Consider the following 18,900-nt stretch of genomic DNA (forward strand, 5'->3'; position numbering starts at 1 on the left):
CTAAAAACATAACTAAAAGACCGAACTTGGTTTTAAAGTAAAATGAGAACAAAACTAGCATAACATATCTTAACTAATTAGAGTAATATCATGAGCTTTTAATCAAATCCTAATTCATAAGTAAATTAAAAATATGCATGACAAAATTTTTAATCAATGTGTAAGAAATTAAAATAAAAAATTCAACTTTAGTAGACAATGTTTCATCGTGGCATTGCTTGAGTTGCATTTTTATCACTTCAACATTAGAGTCAAATAGTTTGTCATCATTTGAATCATCCATATAAGAAATATGCTCTTCCTCATCTTCTATTTTATTATCATTCAGACTCTCATTTTTCAACTCTTCAACTTGTTTTGCTTTGCCTTCATCAAAGAATAATGAGAATAATTAATACTTTAATAATAATAAATAATTTGCTATATAAAAATATCAAAACATACCCCTTCTAGTTGACATTTCTTTTGAAGTCACATATTTTCTGTTGCATTTTTTATTCCACTTTATGAACCTTCAAAAGGAGTGACAACTATTTCATTCATATCAAAACTTGGATCTAGACAAGAATAGTCTAATAAAGAAGGATCTGTAGGCAAAACTAGTTCTTTTTTCACAATCTATTCATCATCAAAATCAAGATAATCAAGAATCGTTTATCCTCTTTTGGACACTTTAAATATTCCACAGAATTGTTTTACATACTCTTTTACATTTGGACACTCTTTAACACCCTTTCATGTTTTAGTTAAACGTTGCTTCATTCTAATCACTCCACCTTTTAACATTTTGTTATAGAAATTGCATATCGAAATTCCTTTTTTTGAAGAATTATTAAGGTCTTCTTTGCAATGAGCCCAAGCTGAATCTTTTCTCATCATTTTTTAAGTCACAAACACAAAACTAATTGCATAGTCATAACCTTGATAATGTGATGTATGAAACTGATCTATTTCTTTCACCATGCATAATTATGCCTTATGTAACAAAAATTAGAGAGAGAGATGAGTGTACCTCAGACAACCGAGCTTGGAAGACGAAGACGGACATCAACTGGGTGGGGAAGGCTGAAAGAACTGAACGGATGAGGGTAGGACAACTGGTCATAGAGATGAACTTGTTGCTCCAATTGTCAAGTCGGATCCGGACTTGAGCCACCAACTGAGAGCAATAGCTAGCTTTGAGACCTCTAGTCAACAAAGAGAGTAAAGTTTGTAGTTGAACATCACACACACACTTAAATCATAAGAAAAAATATACACCTTTCGGCAAAACTCGAGGGGATATATCCACAAAGATTTGCAAAAATGTTGAAATGACTTGCTTATCGAATTTATCACAGTGAAGTAGCGTTTATCTCACTTCACTGTTTCTAGCATCAAACGGTCATCATAAAAAAAATTGTCATATGCCAAACCATTAAAACAAGTAAAAGGCTCGAAATTTTTTATCATAAATTTGCAGTGTTCAGCACTGTTACTATTTAACAGCAGAGAATTAACGGAACAATAACAAAGCCAACGAAGGGGAAACATATTATCAATGCAAAAAGACACATCAAACAAGGTCTACTCTTTTATGATTGTTCGGTCGGCCAATCTCCACATTCAGATCCCGAACTGTCAGGCACTTGGATTGTTGTTTGCATAGTTATCGGGCTCATCATCATCGTCCCTGTAGTTCCCTCCCGACGGGCCGTCCAAACCTTGATCAGCACTTGCTGGTGGAACGTTGTAGCCACCATCATCAATGTCCTGGCTAGTGTAATTTCCACCACCAGGGGCACCATAGCTCATATTGCTGCCTCCACCATAGCCGCCACTGCCGTAATTGCCAGTGCTGCCACCCTCACCTCCTGCAACACCATAGTTACCACCACCATACCCGCCAGAACCACTACCACCAGAGCCGCCATAGCCCATATTGCCACTTCCACCATAGCTTCCGCCACCACTACCATAATTCTCAGCATTGCCCCCACCACCTGCACCACCATAGTTGCCACCTCCACCGTATCCACCTGAACTGCTACCATAACCACCACTGTAACCACCACTGCCACTGCCATAATTGTCAGCACCACCACCACCACCATAGTTACCTCCACCTCCACCATAGCCACCACCACCATAACCACCACCACCACCACCATAGCCACCACGGAATCCCCCTGACCTGTCTGTTGCATAATTCACACGAACCAAACGGCCATGAAGATCCTACACGCCAAGAAACAAGATAGTCAGTGTTTAGCTTCACCAGCAAATAAGAGGTGACACACACCGAGTAGGATGTGTGCATCAAGATAACACAAAAAACCATGAACTCCATAAGCTTCCAGGACAAATGTTACAGGTTTTCTGAACATAATTCAATACTAAAAGCTAAAAACCCTACAATTCCCACAAATTAACTCCCCCAACAAAATTCATTCAAAATCATACCTTCCCATCCATGCCATTGATAGCAGAAGAAGCTTCTTCACCTGATGTAAAGGTTACAAAGCCAAAACCTCGTGATCTACCAGTTTCTCGATCCATGATGACCCTCGCTGAAAGAAAATATGTTTAGCCAATGAGAAAAAGGGGAAATCTTATTGTTCACCAACAACAGATACCAAAAGATTTATGCCCTTTCAAATCTTCAATGGGAGAACCAACTTCTAAGTTAAAAAAAAAACATTTAACGCCTTCCAAAATCTTCTCAAGGACATTTTCCAGAAGCCCATTTCTGAATGTTTGGACCTAACTGGAACCTTCCACAAGTATCAAATTTTGAGGCACATACACAAAGCACAAGTCTACATTCCCACAAGCAAATAAAATGTACCTTCAATAACTTCTCCATAGCTGGAAAATGCCTCACTTAGACTAGTATCATCGGTACCATATGAAAGCCCTGAAATTAACCATTAAAAAAACAAAACACACAGATTGGAAAATTCTGTATTTATCTAGAGGTGGACTTCAGATCAGGCCTGGGTCAGGATGAGTACAGGGTGATGGCCCAGCGGAACACCTAACGTGCCACTAGCCCGGCCACCAAAACGTCCAGCCACTTCACTTTTGTGAAGCTTCCTACCCTTTCCCCACTTGATATTACAGAGCAGAGTTAGCAGTTCATTTGGTTGACCACCATTGAAAAGTGATGGCCTGATGGGTGCCAGATCTAATTGAGCTGGTGGCCCAGGTCTTCTCAGGACAAGGCCCCAATACTACCTGAGCCCATGTTCGTGTTACCATACCCAGAATTGAAATGAACCCAATTTATTCTTTGGGCTAAGCGAGACCCATGTCTAATCAGGTTTCGAGCAGCACATGCAATCCATATCCAACCAGATGTCCACCTCCACATTGAACTTGATTAAACTAAAGAAAAATAAAACAAACAGCATACCTCCAACAAAGAGTTTAGAAGATGACATGTAACGTAGGGCTTGGAATATTGATGGTTTAGCAGGAGCAGAAGCACCAGATCCAACATGTCTACTTACAGTTTGTTTCAGTAGATTGCCAATCTTACTAGCAAGAGCCATTGTTCACTAACCTGTATTACAAGCATGGATAGAAAAAATTGTTGATGAGTGACTATACATTAAACAATTTCCAATGAAGTTTTTCTTTCACAACTGCTATTACAAACTAAATATCAAAGATGATGTTTAACTAGTAATAACGGAAAGTAATGACACATGAATCCAAACAAATCAATGGCAATCACTTTAACAAATCATCCCCTTCTCCTCCTTCTATATCGCTATGCTGCTCCTTTCAAACTCCTTTTCAAACCTCTAAAGACCGATCAATTTATACCCCCAACCTTTAAGCCTCCATTTGACATGACAAGAACGTTATTTCTTTTCTACTTTATGTTATTCAATTCTTTTACAGGATTTTCCTATTATCACACTCCCAACTATTGTGAACACTCAAAACTAGCACACCATTGTTTTTTATAAATGTATGCATTTCATACATGCAAATCAGAAATTATGATAGATTCTCAAAGGAAGTGTAATCCAAGGCTGCCGGACTAGGAAGTAGAAGCGAGAAACGATACGGGAAGAAGAAGTGAGAAGAGATGCATTTTAAAATGAACAGGAAGCAGGAAGCGAGAAATAAAAAAAACAATATAAGAATTGAATGGGAATCAAAACGGAACACAAAATAAAAACTAAAATAAAACGTGACTATTCTTAAATTTCATGAATTTTTAATGTAAGATTTAAATTTTTAACAAAATCTAAAATTGATGGTTGCCAATTTAGAGAAAGCACATGGAAGTGAGTGAGAAGCGTGAGAGGAAACACATAAAAAACATGAAAAGTAGAGGGAGAAAATATATAATAAGAATAGATAAAGCGCGTGGAACGCATAGGAGAAGCGTGGGAGAATCGAGTTCGGAGGCGAGGAGTATCAAGCTTCCGAAGCGAGTTTCCGGAAAGTGGGCTTCCCACCTATCTAAGAAGATTCTGGTAACTCTGGTGTAAACAATGTATTAGTTTTACTCGAAATCTTCTTATGCTTGCACCACTTAACATCCACTGGGGCAATCTAAGGATCCAAGTATAAAATCTATATGCTATTATTTTTACAAGGAATCACCTGCTGCTTGCCCCAAACCTTCACTCGGGTCATGCACATCAGCTGTTAAACAGCACAAAAAATTTACAAACGCCAAATACCATCCTGAATAAGAAATGACAAATAAGTTTACACAAGAATGCACAACACATTTAAATAGATATACATCATATCACCATCACAAATAATCTTTTTCCCCTTTCTAAACCCAATGTTTCATGTTCTAAACAAAAAAACAGGTCACCAGTATTGGTCTCAGCTATTTCTTGCTGAAAGTTTTATTCAAGAGGTTAAACAAAGAGGTTTTCTCTGAAAAATCTCAAGAAAATCTTGACATTTAAAAAATGAAAATATAAAAATGCAGAACTAACAATACGCAAACCCTAAACTATGTGTAAAGCTCAAGAAAAGACACTGTAATTCAGCCGTGTGTCACATGTGTATGGTCAAATAGGCAGAACATAACAAACAGACATTTGAGGCTACTTCTGCAATAAAGTGCCCTAACAACATTACATGAGTACATGCATATTTACAGTAACTTCTTTGTTTTTCCAAACTGATTATGCAGCCAGCTGGACATTTTTTAGTCTGTTTTAGCACTTTTTTACAAACAAATATAAAGAAAAAAATGGAAGTTTTTTATAATATAAAGAGAGAATTTTTCAAATAAAAAATTTGAAAATATAGTGATAACATTGCAATGCTTGAATTTTTTTTGTTTTCTTTGCAAAATCTTTTAAACTGCAGTATTCCCAAAGGATTGGCTGATATTGGTGACTGCTCTTTAGTCTGAACCAAGGTTGCCACACTAGGAAGCGGAAGCGGAAGCGGAAGCGGAAACAGAAAATGAAATGGGAAGCAGAAGCGAGGAATAAAAAAACAACAATATAAGAATTTAATGGGAATCAAAATAGAATGCAAATAAAAGCTATTATTTTTAAATTTCATGATTTTTTAGTGTAAGAATTAAACAAAATCCAAAAATGATGACTGTCAATTTAGAGAAAGCACATGTAAGTGAGTGAGATGAGTGAGAGGAAACACAAAAAATATGAAAAGTAAAGTGAGAGAACATATAAGAAAAATAGATGAAGCATGTGGAAAGCATAGGAGAAGAGTGGGAGAATCGAGATTCTCGTCAAGTTTTCGGGAAGCAGGCTTCCCACTTATCTAAGAAGCTTCCGGTAACTCTGGTATGAACTGACACAATCATGGAACAGAATTTTCATGTACTATACTGATGTGGGAAGGGCTAGGATGAACAGCTTTTTGGAGCTTTATAATATATTTTAACACAGATATTTGAACTAAGAAGCAGAAGCCGAGGGCAATATTGTCCCACCAGAAAGTATTCATGTGGCTATTTGACTCCATAACAATGACTCTCTCTCAAGAAAGTGTGTATGCAGAAGCATCACATACCAGTCAAGCTAAGCATGACATTTTAGAGAACAATGCCATGAGGAGAAATTGAAAAGGAAGAAAAGAAAATAGATGCACAATCAAAATCAAATTTATGTGAGACATGTCTTCACAGGATTCAATAATCAGAGCATGCATAAGTTCGTCAGTATATGAACAACAGCAGCAGAAACAACATGAAGAAGAGAAGTTAACAGAATAACTTGGCTGAGTTCCACAAAAAAGATCTTGCAAAATTCACACAATGTTAAACAAGGTCCATCGCAAACAAAACTGAAGCACGGGGAATAGGTATATTGGTGGTACCGGAACAACAATCTAAGAGTGTGATAAATCCTTCAATTTTTTATTTAAAGCTGCTGTATAGTTCATGAGAAAATGCCACAAGGTTCAGTAAACCTAAAGAATAAGATACAAACATGAAACAGAAGGAAGAAAGTCAGCAAGATGAACAACCATAAAAAAGCCATCCTAATCTACACCTTGTAAGACCAACATGTAAAGATACAAATCATAAAAATTTTATACCACCATTAATCCAAGAATACCGTTCGAAATTCTGAGATCGAGAATGCAATCATATCGACATGCACGCTCATAAATTAACTGAAAACCCCACCATAACTAAATTGACAGCAGCGATAAGCCCTAGTCGAACAATCACTCAACCAACCAAGTCTTCAACCTTTTACTACAACCACCTAAGATGCAGTAATCACTATCTTAAACAGCGTAAGGTTATAATGCTTACAGAGATTTTTACACTCAAGATCCTACAAACAAAAAAAAGATAATAATCATAATTTTTTCTGAAGATGGCAAAGGCAAGCTTCAACAATGGAAGTAAAATTATCAATAGGCGAAAATAAACATGAGCACATCATCATTCTGCAGTAAAACCATCTCATACATAAACAAGAACACACAATTATCTATTAAAAACCCTAATAACAAAACCATTTCCAAGCTTATAGACTATCTGGAAAACAGTATTTCTCAACGCAATCGAGAAAAGCAAAGCCCAAAAGAGATAAAAATCAGCAGAAAATATATGGATAAGCCCTAAAACCCACTCGATCACCGACAGAGATTACTAAAAAGAGAGGTTAGGATTTAAGGTTTCAGAGAAGCAAGGAAGAAATGGGGAAGAAGAGGCGTACCTTCCCAAGGGTTTCCCCGTCTCAAAGGGAAAGGAACGGTTCTTCTTCGCTAAAACCCCCGAGGGTTTTGGGCGTCGCAGAGGAACGGAGGGTATTTATAATGACGGAGGGACGATCTCTGCTGTTCGTGACCGCCATGGACCGTCCGATAGAGTTGGTGACGAGTTCGGTTCAAGTCCTATCAGACCCGACTAAAAGTAAGACCCAAACCCATAGTTGGCAAACTCGCCGGTTTGGACCGGCTAACTCTGACACTCGGTCCGAGTGGGGTCCTAACCGAAACTCTTTTTCACCAAATACTTGGTTGGAACTTGCTGCATCGAATTTTTTTTATCCAACTGCATAACATTCGGATTCGAAATCCCAGGACAACCCGTGAGATTTGAATATCACGGGTTGCCGAAATCACAGGAGAACCTGAGAAAGCGATTACGTGGGAACGAACCCGAACTGATTTAGCCAGAATTGATAGAGGGAGAAGACAAAATCGACCTTTGAGATTTGGATCCAATTTACTTCATCTTAACCAAAGTGACAAAAGTTAAAAACTGCAAAATCTCAGCAGTTAAAAAACTTGGGAGATTTTGAATTTTTTTTTATAAATCTCACATTTTTTTGGTAAAATCTTGAGAAAAAATAAATAAATTTAAAATATAAAAAATATTTTTTATAAGAAAATATAAATAAAACATATTTAAAAATAAAAAACTCTGGAGTTTTCATGATAAATATCACAATATTCATCATGGTCTGAAAATCTCGCAAGAAATTGCTGTTTTAAACTTTCAAGCAATTTCTCAGGATATTTTTATAAATATCACGATATTTTTTGCAGAGCTCTTAACCAAAATGTCCTTTGAGACTTGGATCTTCATGGGATGTAGGCCAGGACGAAACTTGGTGGCCGGGTAGGAAACCTTGTAATAGACCACACGTCACCACGGTAATGTAATCTAGATCCGGCTATCCCATACTCTATTACCTCTAGAATTAGGGGCATTAGTAGCCATAATAAAAAAACATGAGTGGCAAAAGTTCATCATGATAATTATATTTCTTTTTGTTTTGTAATATTTTAAATGTATTTTTATTTTCTAAGAATTATTTTAAAAATATGTACAAAAAAAATCTCAAATCATCCTAGTTGCCTGACTTAACTTGATGAGTTACAAGTCATGAGTTGGACCCCAAATGATTTTTTTACGAGTTCATTGGGTGAGTTAACAATGCCCAAACCTGACCTAATCTAATTCGGGTTTGGATGCAGCTAGAAATTGTGGACCTATATGGTTTATCGGTTTCTAGTATTTATTGGGTCAGGTATAATCAAGTCGGATCTTTAATAGACCCATTTTGATTCGGGTCAGGTTAATGTTTGTGTATGGCCTAAAAAAGTAGACTTATATGAGTTAACAAGTTCAGGTCTTAACGGGTTTGAGTTTCAGCTAAACTCTTTATATGCTTGGTATTTTAAACCTAATTATCTACCAATAAATATGTAAATTATTGAAATAAATTATTCATTAATTATTTAATTTTTAGAATGGTTAATAATCTTCTCATTTGTTAGCATATAATTTTAATGAATCATCAATTTCATTAATTTACATATTCTTTATTGACAAGTAATTAGCTCTAAAATACCAATTATATCAAGCCCAAAACTGAAATCATACCTGTTAAAACCCAAACCAATCGTATTTGAACCCATTAAGCAATACAGGTTTACATTTTTAACAACCATACTCAAATATGAACCTCGACCCAAATAAAAATACGAAAAATGATCGTATTGTATGACAAAAATGATGCATTTCTTGAAATGCTTTATAATTTTTAAAAATTTGACTGATGTCCAAATTCGTAACTTTCTTGTTGTAAAAAGACCTTTTTACTTTTTACACAAGTGATTTTTCTCTCAAAATATGAGAATATGTGACTTTCCTCTTAAATGTGTGAATTTTTTTCCAAATATGTAATTTTTTTTTAAATATATGAATTTTCTCTCAAGCATTTATGATTTTTTTTAACAAAATATGAAAATATGTGAATTTCCTCCTAAATATGCAAGTGGTGTGTTATATTTTAACAATTTTTGTTGTTTCATGCATTGTTGACCGTGCACACCCTAGGTGACATCTCCTGTATTATGGTTTTAAAATGTTGTAAAGCCAGCAGAAATTGTAAGCATTTTACTTGCTTCTTAACTAAAATCATGCAATTGGGGTCGAATAAGATGGGTCCTAAAACCGTAACTTAGGGGTCTTGGGTTGGAATGTCACAGGCAATGTTGTCAGTATCGGCCTAAATCAGCTGATATGTATAGTAGGGGGGTGGCAATCGGGTCGGGTTGGCGGGTCAGCATACCTCAACCTGAACCCGACCCGTTAATTAAATGGGCCGTCTGTGGCAAACATGAACCCGACCCGTTTATTTAACGGGTAACCCGACATGACCCGCCAACCCGTTTAATAAACGGGCTGGGTCGGGTAAACGGGTTGGCGGGTTAGCGGGCGGGTGTTGGCGGACAGGTTGACCCGCCCGTCTAACCCATTTATTAAACGGGTCAACCAGGTTGTCGGTTGGCATACCCCTAACACGAACCCAACCCATTTAATAAACGGGATAGGCGGGTTGACCCGTTTATTAAACGGGTTAGTTTAAGCCAAACCCGAACCCACCTAAGAGTAGGGTTGGCAGGTCGTGTCAGGTTTTGCCACCCCTAATGTATAGTATCAGCAAAAAATTGATAAGATACTAACCTGAATCAATAATTTTTAATAAAATATATAAAATGCTTAAAATTAATATTTTAAAATTTTTAACATGTCACATTACCAAATATTTTTTATTTATTTTTTTAGCCAATTCAGAATGATTCACTTGAGAATCTGTATCAGTCAATTCACCTGAATTGTTGGCCAAACAATTCAGGGCCTATGTGACAACATTGGTCACAGGGGTTATATTCCCAAGCTCGTCCATCAAAAGAAATAATGATAAAAGCATGCAACTGAATGTCACACCAACTTGTACGACCTATCACGACATTGGTGCAACCGGATGAATGACAGGAGGACGTAGGAATGACATCGGATCGTGGGGAAACATGCCCCACCTCACTTCACTCTATTTAAACTGCAGATGGAGGACATAAAATGAGGATAAAGGTTAAAATCAAAACCTGTGCGGAAATGGAATTATGCTTTCTCCCGCCCCGCCCCTATCCCTGCCATGCCCCACTCTACTCCATCCCCAATCCTTCTTTATAGATGGCAGTGAATCAAGGGAAAATGAGGCCCCACCCCTGCCACGCCCCATTTAAACTAAGAATGGAGGACATAAAACGAGGATGAAAGCGAGGACAGAGGTTAAAATCAAAACCTGTGTGAGAACGGAGGGCAGGATTTTGAGATGAAACGAGGGTGGATACCTTGTCTCCCGCCCCTGTCCCCGCCCACTGCCATCCTTAGGAGGTTGAGAAGAGTGAGATGAAGCCTCGGATCAGATCATAGAGAGCAATATCTATTTAAGGGGGTAAAAGCAAGACCATTGAGGTGCAAAACCAGGTAGTTTAGGCTCAAGGAGCTAGGCAAGAGAAGAAACGTGATACACAAGTGTGTGTTTAGAGAACAAGATTGAAGATATAACTTGGACAATATATATATGATTCTCATGAAGAATTAATGCAAGCAAGAAAGACATGGTATGCATGTGACAACCCAGACTCTCTTGCATGGAAAGCAATGAAGAGGTTTAGCATGAATTTTGTATTGTATATTGTACGACAGTAACCTGGATTTCAACAATATATGCTCATCGGGGGAGGGCGTTGTGTGTTCTCTCCCGAAGATGCACTGTAGCAAACAATGCGTGTTCGGGGGTCTGAATGAGCTTCACGTATATAAGCACGTGGAGCTTGTATCCTTGAGTCTGTCAGCATCACTTAGCATCTGAGTCTGATGCATTTGCAAAGACTTAAGTACTCTTTTCCACCATTCTCGCCATGAAACGATGATTCAAGAAAAGGACAAAAATATCCTCCATCGAAAAAAGGGAGGATGATCTTAACTCTTAAAAAAGTCCAAACATTCCATTTGTGCCCTAAGCAGTAAACTTTTAAGCTACCAGCGGATCAACCTTTAACGATGCACCAATCTCCTGTAACAAGAGCTCCCTTTGATGATGCACCATTTACCGTCGCTTGTTGTCGTCGGAGCACCCTATGTCGTCGTCTCGATTTCAGGTTCCTGCCTTGGTTTTTAGCTTGTGTTACAACACATTGTCGCATTCTCATTCCTTCCTTGTGTTATAAAACATTTTCGGGTTCGTTCGTATCTCGTGGAGATAACTATAAATCGATCGACTGGTTTGATCATTGGTGGGCGTCATAGGGGCATTTGCCGGCCATCTCTTTTTACAGTCTTCTCTTATTTTTCATTTTTGTTAGGCAGTATGGAAAAAAACAATGACGCACAAACATTCCAAACAAGTGCCATTAAGGCGTCGTGAGTACCTTTTCATGTCATCATGCTATTGTTGAAGAACGTATGTCGTCGTGAGTGTCATTAAGGCGTTGTTTTGTTATTGCAGGTGGATCTTGTCTTTTCGACGATTGAAAAATTAAAGATATTTGTAAGACGTTGGGACCTGTTGACAAGAATGCTTGGTTATAGATGTGAGGAAGGGTCTCTACCTCATCAGGCATCGTCCATTCACTCAGTATATGCAATGTATCGCAAATCGTGGTTGTAGTAACATACTACCGATTTGTGAGATATTATTTTGTTTGTTAATATCGATTTGTAAGCTATTATGCTGATTTTTCGTATTGATTTGTAATATATTATGCGATATGTATATCGATTTGTAAGATATTATGTATTTTGTATTATCGATTTGTAAGCTATTATGCTGAATTCCCGTATCGATTTGTAATATATTATGCGATATGTATATCGATTTGTAAGATATTATGTATTTTTTAGTATCGATTTGTAAGATATTTGTATAAAGAATTTTAAACGTGTGCATGCAGAAATACATTGTTGCGCACTTGCGGTGGCGATTTTCATATTCAAATCGTTGCTCATCTAGCAATTTCTATTGAAATCGCTTTACAATGTCGTAGATATAATTAAATTGCTGTCACGTGAATCGCTATCGTCAACACACATATACGTCAAATCATTTCTTTTATTGGCATGGTAAATAACAACTCGATGCATAGTATAAGCAAATAACAAATTGTTGTTGCTTTTATACAGTGATTCATTTAATCGTTTCTTTAACTTGCTTAACCTTATCGGTATCTTGAATAAATTGTAGTAAATGTATGTGTTTACTAACGTAAATTGATATCTTGCTTATGACAGTGGTGAGCTTATCATCTGGTTGCAGTGAAGATGATCTATCTCAATCATTGGAAAGTTATGGAGAAGTGGACATTTATACTAATGACGCACCTGAAGAAGTGAACATGTGCACTAATGATGCACATGATAAGAAGGGTGCAGGCATTGGATTCACTCTTGACTTGAATGTTCCAGCAAAAGAAATGTAATTCGATAATAAGGTAGGTGATCATGACAGTACACTTGATAAAGGTGCAGGCACTGGGAATGTACATGATAGTACACTTGACTCTATTCCCGTAGAAGGAATGCAGTTTAATAATGAGGAAGCTGCATATAAATTTTACAATGATTATGCCTTAAAACTTGGCCTCAGTGTTAGAAGGTATTCTTGGTCAAAAAATGCACATGGTGTCATGGTGAGAAAGACATATGTTTGTTCTAAGGAAGGTTGGAAGAAGTCAAGTGGAAATCCAACAAGGAGCAAGCCAAATTCAAGCTATAGATGTCCAACGAGAATGGTGTTAAGAAGACTTCTGAATGAGAAATATGTACTTCATACTTTAATCAGTGATCATAACCATGAATTAACAACTTCATTTATGACTCTTATGTTAAGGTCGCATCGTAAAGTAACTGAAGCGCATGCTGCAATTACTGAAATAGCTGATAGCATCGACATTGCACCAAGGAAGACATACAATTTGTGAGCGCACGTAGATGGTGGTTGCGAGAATATACCATTCACCTTTATGGATCTAAGAAACCACTTGAGAAGAAAGATGTCAGAAAACATGAAGAATGGAGGAATATGTTCTTTGGTTGATTACCTACAGAAGAAATCAAGCATTGACCCTGGTTTCTTTAGTGCAATGCAACTGGATGAAGATGGATATGTTGTGAATATGTTTTAGGCAGATTCAAAGTCAATAGTAGATTATGAATGCTTCAATGATGTGTTTATTTTTTATACGACAGTGAAGATTAATACTGAATAGTGGTCATTTGCACCGTTTGTCAGAGTGAACCATCACTCACAGAGTTGTATAATAGGCAACAATTTTTTGTATGACCAGACCAAAGAAAGCTTTGAGTGGTTGTTCAAAGTATTTACACAAGCAATGAATATGAAGCAACATGAAGTTGTACTTACAGATGGTGATCACGCAATTGCGACATGAAATTCAACGATAAAAATCTAGGTAAATTTAACGATACATATCAATTTACAACATGATACCGATTTATATTTTATACAGAAACAATATTTTAGTAATTACGACAATGATATGTTTTTGTTTGTCTCTGTGAACGATATCGATATGTAATATCACGATTTACTCATATCGGTTTGCAACTGTTACTTAAATCGATTTCTAAATCGCTATAAAACATATTGTTGACATAGACAAAGCCCGTAAAAGCAAATCACGATAACTCAAATCGCTTTTGGTTTATGTCCGTGGTTGTATATGTCGTGATTGGACACTTCCTCTATGAAAAACAATTCGCGATATGTTATATAAAGAATTATATAATCATAGAATGTTACGTTACATAATGAATTATAATTGGTTGCAAGCAAATCCGTGTTAAGCGAATCACGATAGCACGTAGCCTTCATACATACAAATCATAATTTCCACCGTAAATCTTTGTGTAAATCGCAATGGGAATACCGTAAAAGCAAATCATAATTTTCACTATACACAACGCTTATCACTTTTACGATTTTCATTAACAACGGCTAAACATTACAATGATTTGTTTATAAGCGAATTGATATACGATGAAATAAGGGGTGGCAACACGTATAGTATTGGTTGTTGTGTTGCTTTGAATATATGTCATAAAAGAGACAAATTTTGAAGAAACTCATCACGAGGTTTAGTCAAAGACCGTAAAAGCAAATCACGATAGGATAAATCTTTTCTGCTTTATGTGTGTGGCTATACATGTAGTGATCGGACACTTCGTCTATGAAAAACAATTCTTGATCTGTTATAGAAATAATTATATAATCATAGAATGTTATGTTACATAATGAATTATAATTAGTTGCAAGCCAATCAGTATCAAGCAAATCGCGATAGCACGTAGCCTTTATACGTACAAATCATTTCAACCTTTTATCAATCATTGTGTAAATCGCGATATCAATACTGTAAAAGCAAATTATGATTTTTACTGTACACAACGCTAATCTTTTTTACGATTTTTATTTACGAAGGCCAAACATTACAACGATTTGTTTAGTGACACTAGTGTTTTACACTTGTTAAAAAAAGAATACATTGTCCAGGCCTAAAACCCGTTGTCCATCATCACCAACCCGACCCATTTTCCAGGTCTAAAACCCTAATATATTTATCCTCTTTTCCTCTTTTCTACGATATACTTCATGAGAAATATGCTACAGTCGTGCGAGGTCCATCTTCTCTACCTATTGCAATCCATACTTTATGCAGCTTCGTCAGTTCTGCCTTGAAGCTTTCTACACTAGCCCACAGGAATGAACGCATGCGAAGGCTTATATGTGCTCAATCTAAAACAAACGAGGAGACCACGATTGTGGCGTATTTGTTGTGAAGTATATCGAAGTTTACGTAGAATACAATAATGTCAAATATGCTACAATCGTGCGGTTCCATCTTCTATTCTTGTAGAAACATATCGATGATGATGGGATCCCATAAATTTTGCAACTTCGTCAACTCTGCCTTGAAGCTTTCTGCACTATCAGTGTTTCCTTCTGCAAATTCATCTAACAGCCACTTGATGTTATCTTGGAGCTCTTTGTTGAGTTTTCAGATACCTTTTTTGTGGATGTTTCACTGACATTAGCAGAATATTCAACAAACAATCTATCACATTATATTGCAATTCCTTTCTATAATACACAAAACAAATCGAATATATGACATAAAAGAGACAAATTTTAAAGAAACTCGTAACGCGGTTTAGAAAATATATGCCTGAATTCGCCATCGTTGGCCATGTAGTTGTCGAAGTCTCCTTCCTCGCCATTGATACCCCCTTTACGATGAAGCAGGTTATATGTTCAGCCCACCAATACGTCTTTTATAAAAGAAACGTCAGTTCGTCTGTTCCTTACTTATGAAGCAAAGCCAACAACCTCCTGAACTTGTGCGACATGTCATTCATTTATAAAAAAAAATGTCATTTCACATTCTGCTACTTTTCAAAAATTGTGTGCAAAGTATATAATTGTATAAACAAATAAATTACATTACACATTAATTAAAAACATCATTACATTTGCAAATCGCTATAGAAAATAACTAAAAACACATCACGTCGATTTGTTTATTGTTTTTCTTTGTCGCCTTTTATGAATAAGTCATTGTGTAAATCGCTTTAGGATATATCGTTCACAAAGACAAAGCTTGTAAAGTAAAATCGCGATAAGATAAATTGTTTCTGCTTTATGTCCGTGGCTTTAGGGTTTAGGGTTTACTCCTAAATCCTAAACCCCTAAACCCTAAACACCGAAACCTACAACCTACAAATCGTTTGCAATGTTGTTTTGCCTCAATCATTATGCAAATCACTTAGAAAAAGAAACTAACAACTGAAATTATTAATATGTGTTGCAAAAAAAAACTTGCAATCGTTGTCATCATTATTTATGAAGTTATCTTGATTTGTATCGTTGAAGTTACATCGATTAGTACTTAACTAAGTCTAAACATCGTGTCGATTTGTTTATTGTTTTTCTTTTTCGTCTTTTATGAATCAGTCATTATGTAAATCGAAGCGAAGCGACACCCTCATGAACTTTTGCGACAGGTCATTCATTTTTGAATCAGAATTATGTAAATCGCTATAGGACATGTCGTTCACATAGACAAAGTTTATAAAAGCAAATCGCGACAGGATAAATATTGTTATACTATAAAACTTAAAGACTAGTGGTTGTAAGTCGATTTGTACTTTACTAAGTCTAAACATCGTCTCAATTTGTCTATTGTTTTTCTTTTTACCTATTTATGAATCAGTCATCGTGTAAATCATGATGGTACGTATCATTCACTTAAACAAAGCTCGTAAAGGCAAATCGTAATAGGATATTCAAATGGATTTGGTTCGATTATTTGATAGTTTTTTGTGGGATGGCTGTACAGATCGTGATGAAACACCTTCTATAAAAAATAAATCGTGATCTCTTATAGAACTGGTTGCAAGGCAATCAGAATCAAGTAAATTGCGATAGTACATAGTCTTTATACGTACAAATTGTTTCAGCCTTTTATCAATGTTTGTGCAAATCGTTTCAGCCTTTTATCAATCAATGTGTAAATCGCGATAGGAACACAACCGATTGTTTCAGCCTATAAACACTTGTTCGATTTTTATTTATGAAAGTCGATCATTACAATGATTTGTTCAGTAGCATTTGTTTGCTACACTTATTAAAATAAATTTATATACTTATAGAATGTCACGTTACAAAAAAGAATTATAGAATTACAACAAAGAATTATAGAATCCCAACAAATAATTATCAGGATGTTGATTTGTATATATAAAGTTACTGCGACAACAATATCGATATGTTTGTAAAACCCTAATATAGATTTGTATAAAACCTTATTCTTTGTAAAACCCTACTCGACCTGCTGTCCAAGTCTAAAACCCTAATCTATTTAACCTTTCCTCTTTTCTGCGGCAACGCAACTTCTTTTTTCTCCTCCGCCTTCGTCTTCTTCCTCTTCTTCTCCTTCTTCTTCCTTGTATTTTTCTTTCTTGTTTTGCTCTTCTGTGTTCCTTCTATCTGTGCTTGATAGATGGGGTTCAAAGCTTATGCAAAATATAACGAGTATAATCATCCTCAATCATTGCCGCCATACCGGAGCAAGCATAGATATCCTACCTAATCTTTGATATACTTCAAGACAAGTATGCTACAATGGTGAGGGCTCTATACTTCACTCTAAAGTAGTGCACAACAGTTCGCAGTTGGAAAAAATATCTGCCAAATGGTGCAGTGGGCTGCCATTACTAATGAGCTAGTTTGCTTGGAGAGAATGTATCCTCACGATGTATTGTAACTAAATACTGATATTTTTTGTAAATGAATGTGATTGTAAATTATGTGGATTTGTAGTTATGAAGTTACAAAATGACATCTATGTCGGAGACAACGATTTGCCTTCGCTATAAATAATAGTCCAACTTATTTGTGTGTTTAGTAAAATTGAAATTTTATTTCAACCCAAAGAGATTTACATAATTTGTATACACAGTCTTATAAAATTTATATACAAAATTTATATATACAGTCTACAAAATCTGTTAGAAATCTCTGTACAACATATTACTCCTGAGGGGGTCACATCATTCATTGCCTTCTAGGTATTCTTGTCGGTTGAGTTTTTTTCTCTTTCACAATTAGAAACTCCATCAATTTTTTGCATAGTTTTGTATAGAATCCAGGTATATCATCCTGCAACAAAAAGGTAATGTGACACCAATATATAAATTGAGTCCCCACTAATAGAGGATAATAAAACATGTTTAAGTGTAGAGCATATAGCAACGAAATCAGGTTATTATTCATTGTATATTGCTTCAATATACTTCATTACAAATACGCTATAATCGACACCATTATTTTGTAAAGGAGCATAGTGTGCAGAGCGTAACCTTCACTCGCCAATGTCGACACCCAAAGCGTCTTTGACGAATCCCTCCTATGGTTAATGCAGAAGCAAGTAAATTCTGGGTCACTGTATAAGATATGATACACTTATAGATAAAAACTTACCAAATTCATAATGTCACGTTATACACCAATATGAAAGTCCAATGAGTTGTAGCACCATAGTTGTTTTTTTGTAAATCCATCACGTATAAGACCCAATGCTCAGAAGTTTGCTAGAGTGTAGGAATCAATATCTGCAAATCGATACAATATCTTACAAATCGATAGTATAAATCGTGTTAGGACTGTTATGCCTAAACCTTGGACAAAAGGTTTCTGCACTTACCTTTTCACATGACCAAAAGTCTCCGCAGTGATCATCGTTACCCCAACATGGTAGTCCATCTTAAAATCCAATGGAGTATGACATTCGACGGATAAAACTCTGTTGAATAAAACAGTGATAATAGTATGGTTAAAACACGAAGCAACAATAGTAAATAAAAAAAAGAAAATAAACATATAAGAGAACCGATATACCATGAAATAAGGGGAGACAACGCGTCTAGTATTGGTTGTTGCGTTGCTTTGAATATACATGACGAAATTGGATATAGTTTGTTTGCAACCAATATGCACATGTTAACATACATACCCATGACATACATAAATATATAACTGATAGTGGTTTCATACATACAAAATTATTGATAGT

The 18,900-nt window shown here is 36.1% G+C and overlaps 1 protein-coding gene across 2 annotated transcripts; it reads right to left on the reverse strand.

The window, feature by feature from the left end:
• Positions 1-1,417: 1,417 nt before the first annotated feature.
• Positions 1,418-7,226, reverse strand: LOC149818836 (uncharacterized). Of its 2 annotated transcripts, none has more exons than XM_089984744.1 (5): positions 7,167-7,226; positions 3,395-3,544; positions 2,828-2,896; positions 2,443-2,549; positions 1,418-2,217 (listed from the first exon to the last, which is right to left on the reverse strand). In XM_089984744.1, exons 2-5 carry the CDS (start codon positions 3,531-3,533, stop codon positions 1,621-1,623), a joined length of 912 nt encoding a protein of 303 aa, XP_089840870.1. In that variant the 5' UTR covers positions 3,534-3,544; positions 7,167-7,226; the 3' UTR covers positions 1,418-1,620. The 2 variants fall into 2 exon arrangements, with proteins under 2 accessions (XP_089840870.1, XP_089840871.1); XM_089984745.1 differs by lacking the exon at positions 7,167-7,226 and adding an exon at positions 4,603-4,688.
• Positions 7,227-18,900: the final 11,674 nt, after the last annotated feature.

Source organism: Nuphar pumila, chromosome 13 (genome assembly GCF_984573655.1).
Source record: "Nuphar pumila chromosome 13, dmNupPumi1.hap1.1, whole genome shotgun sequence".
Classification (NCBI taxonomy): domain Eukaryota; kingdom Viridiplantae; phylum Streptophyta; class Magnoliopsida; order Nymphaeales; family Nymphaeaceae; genus Nuphar; species Nuphar pumila.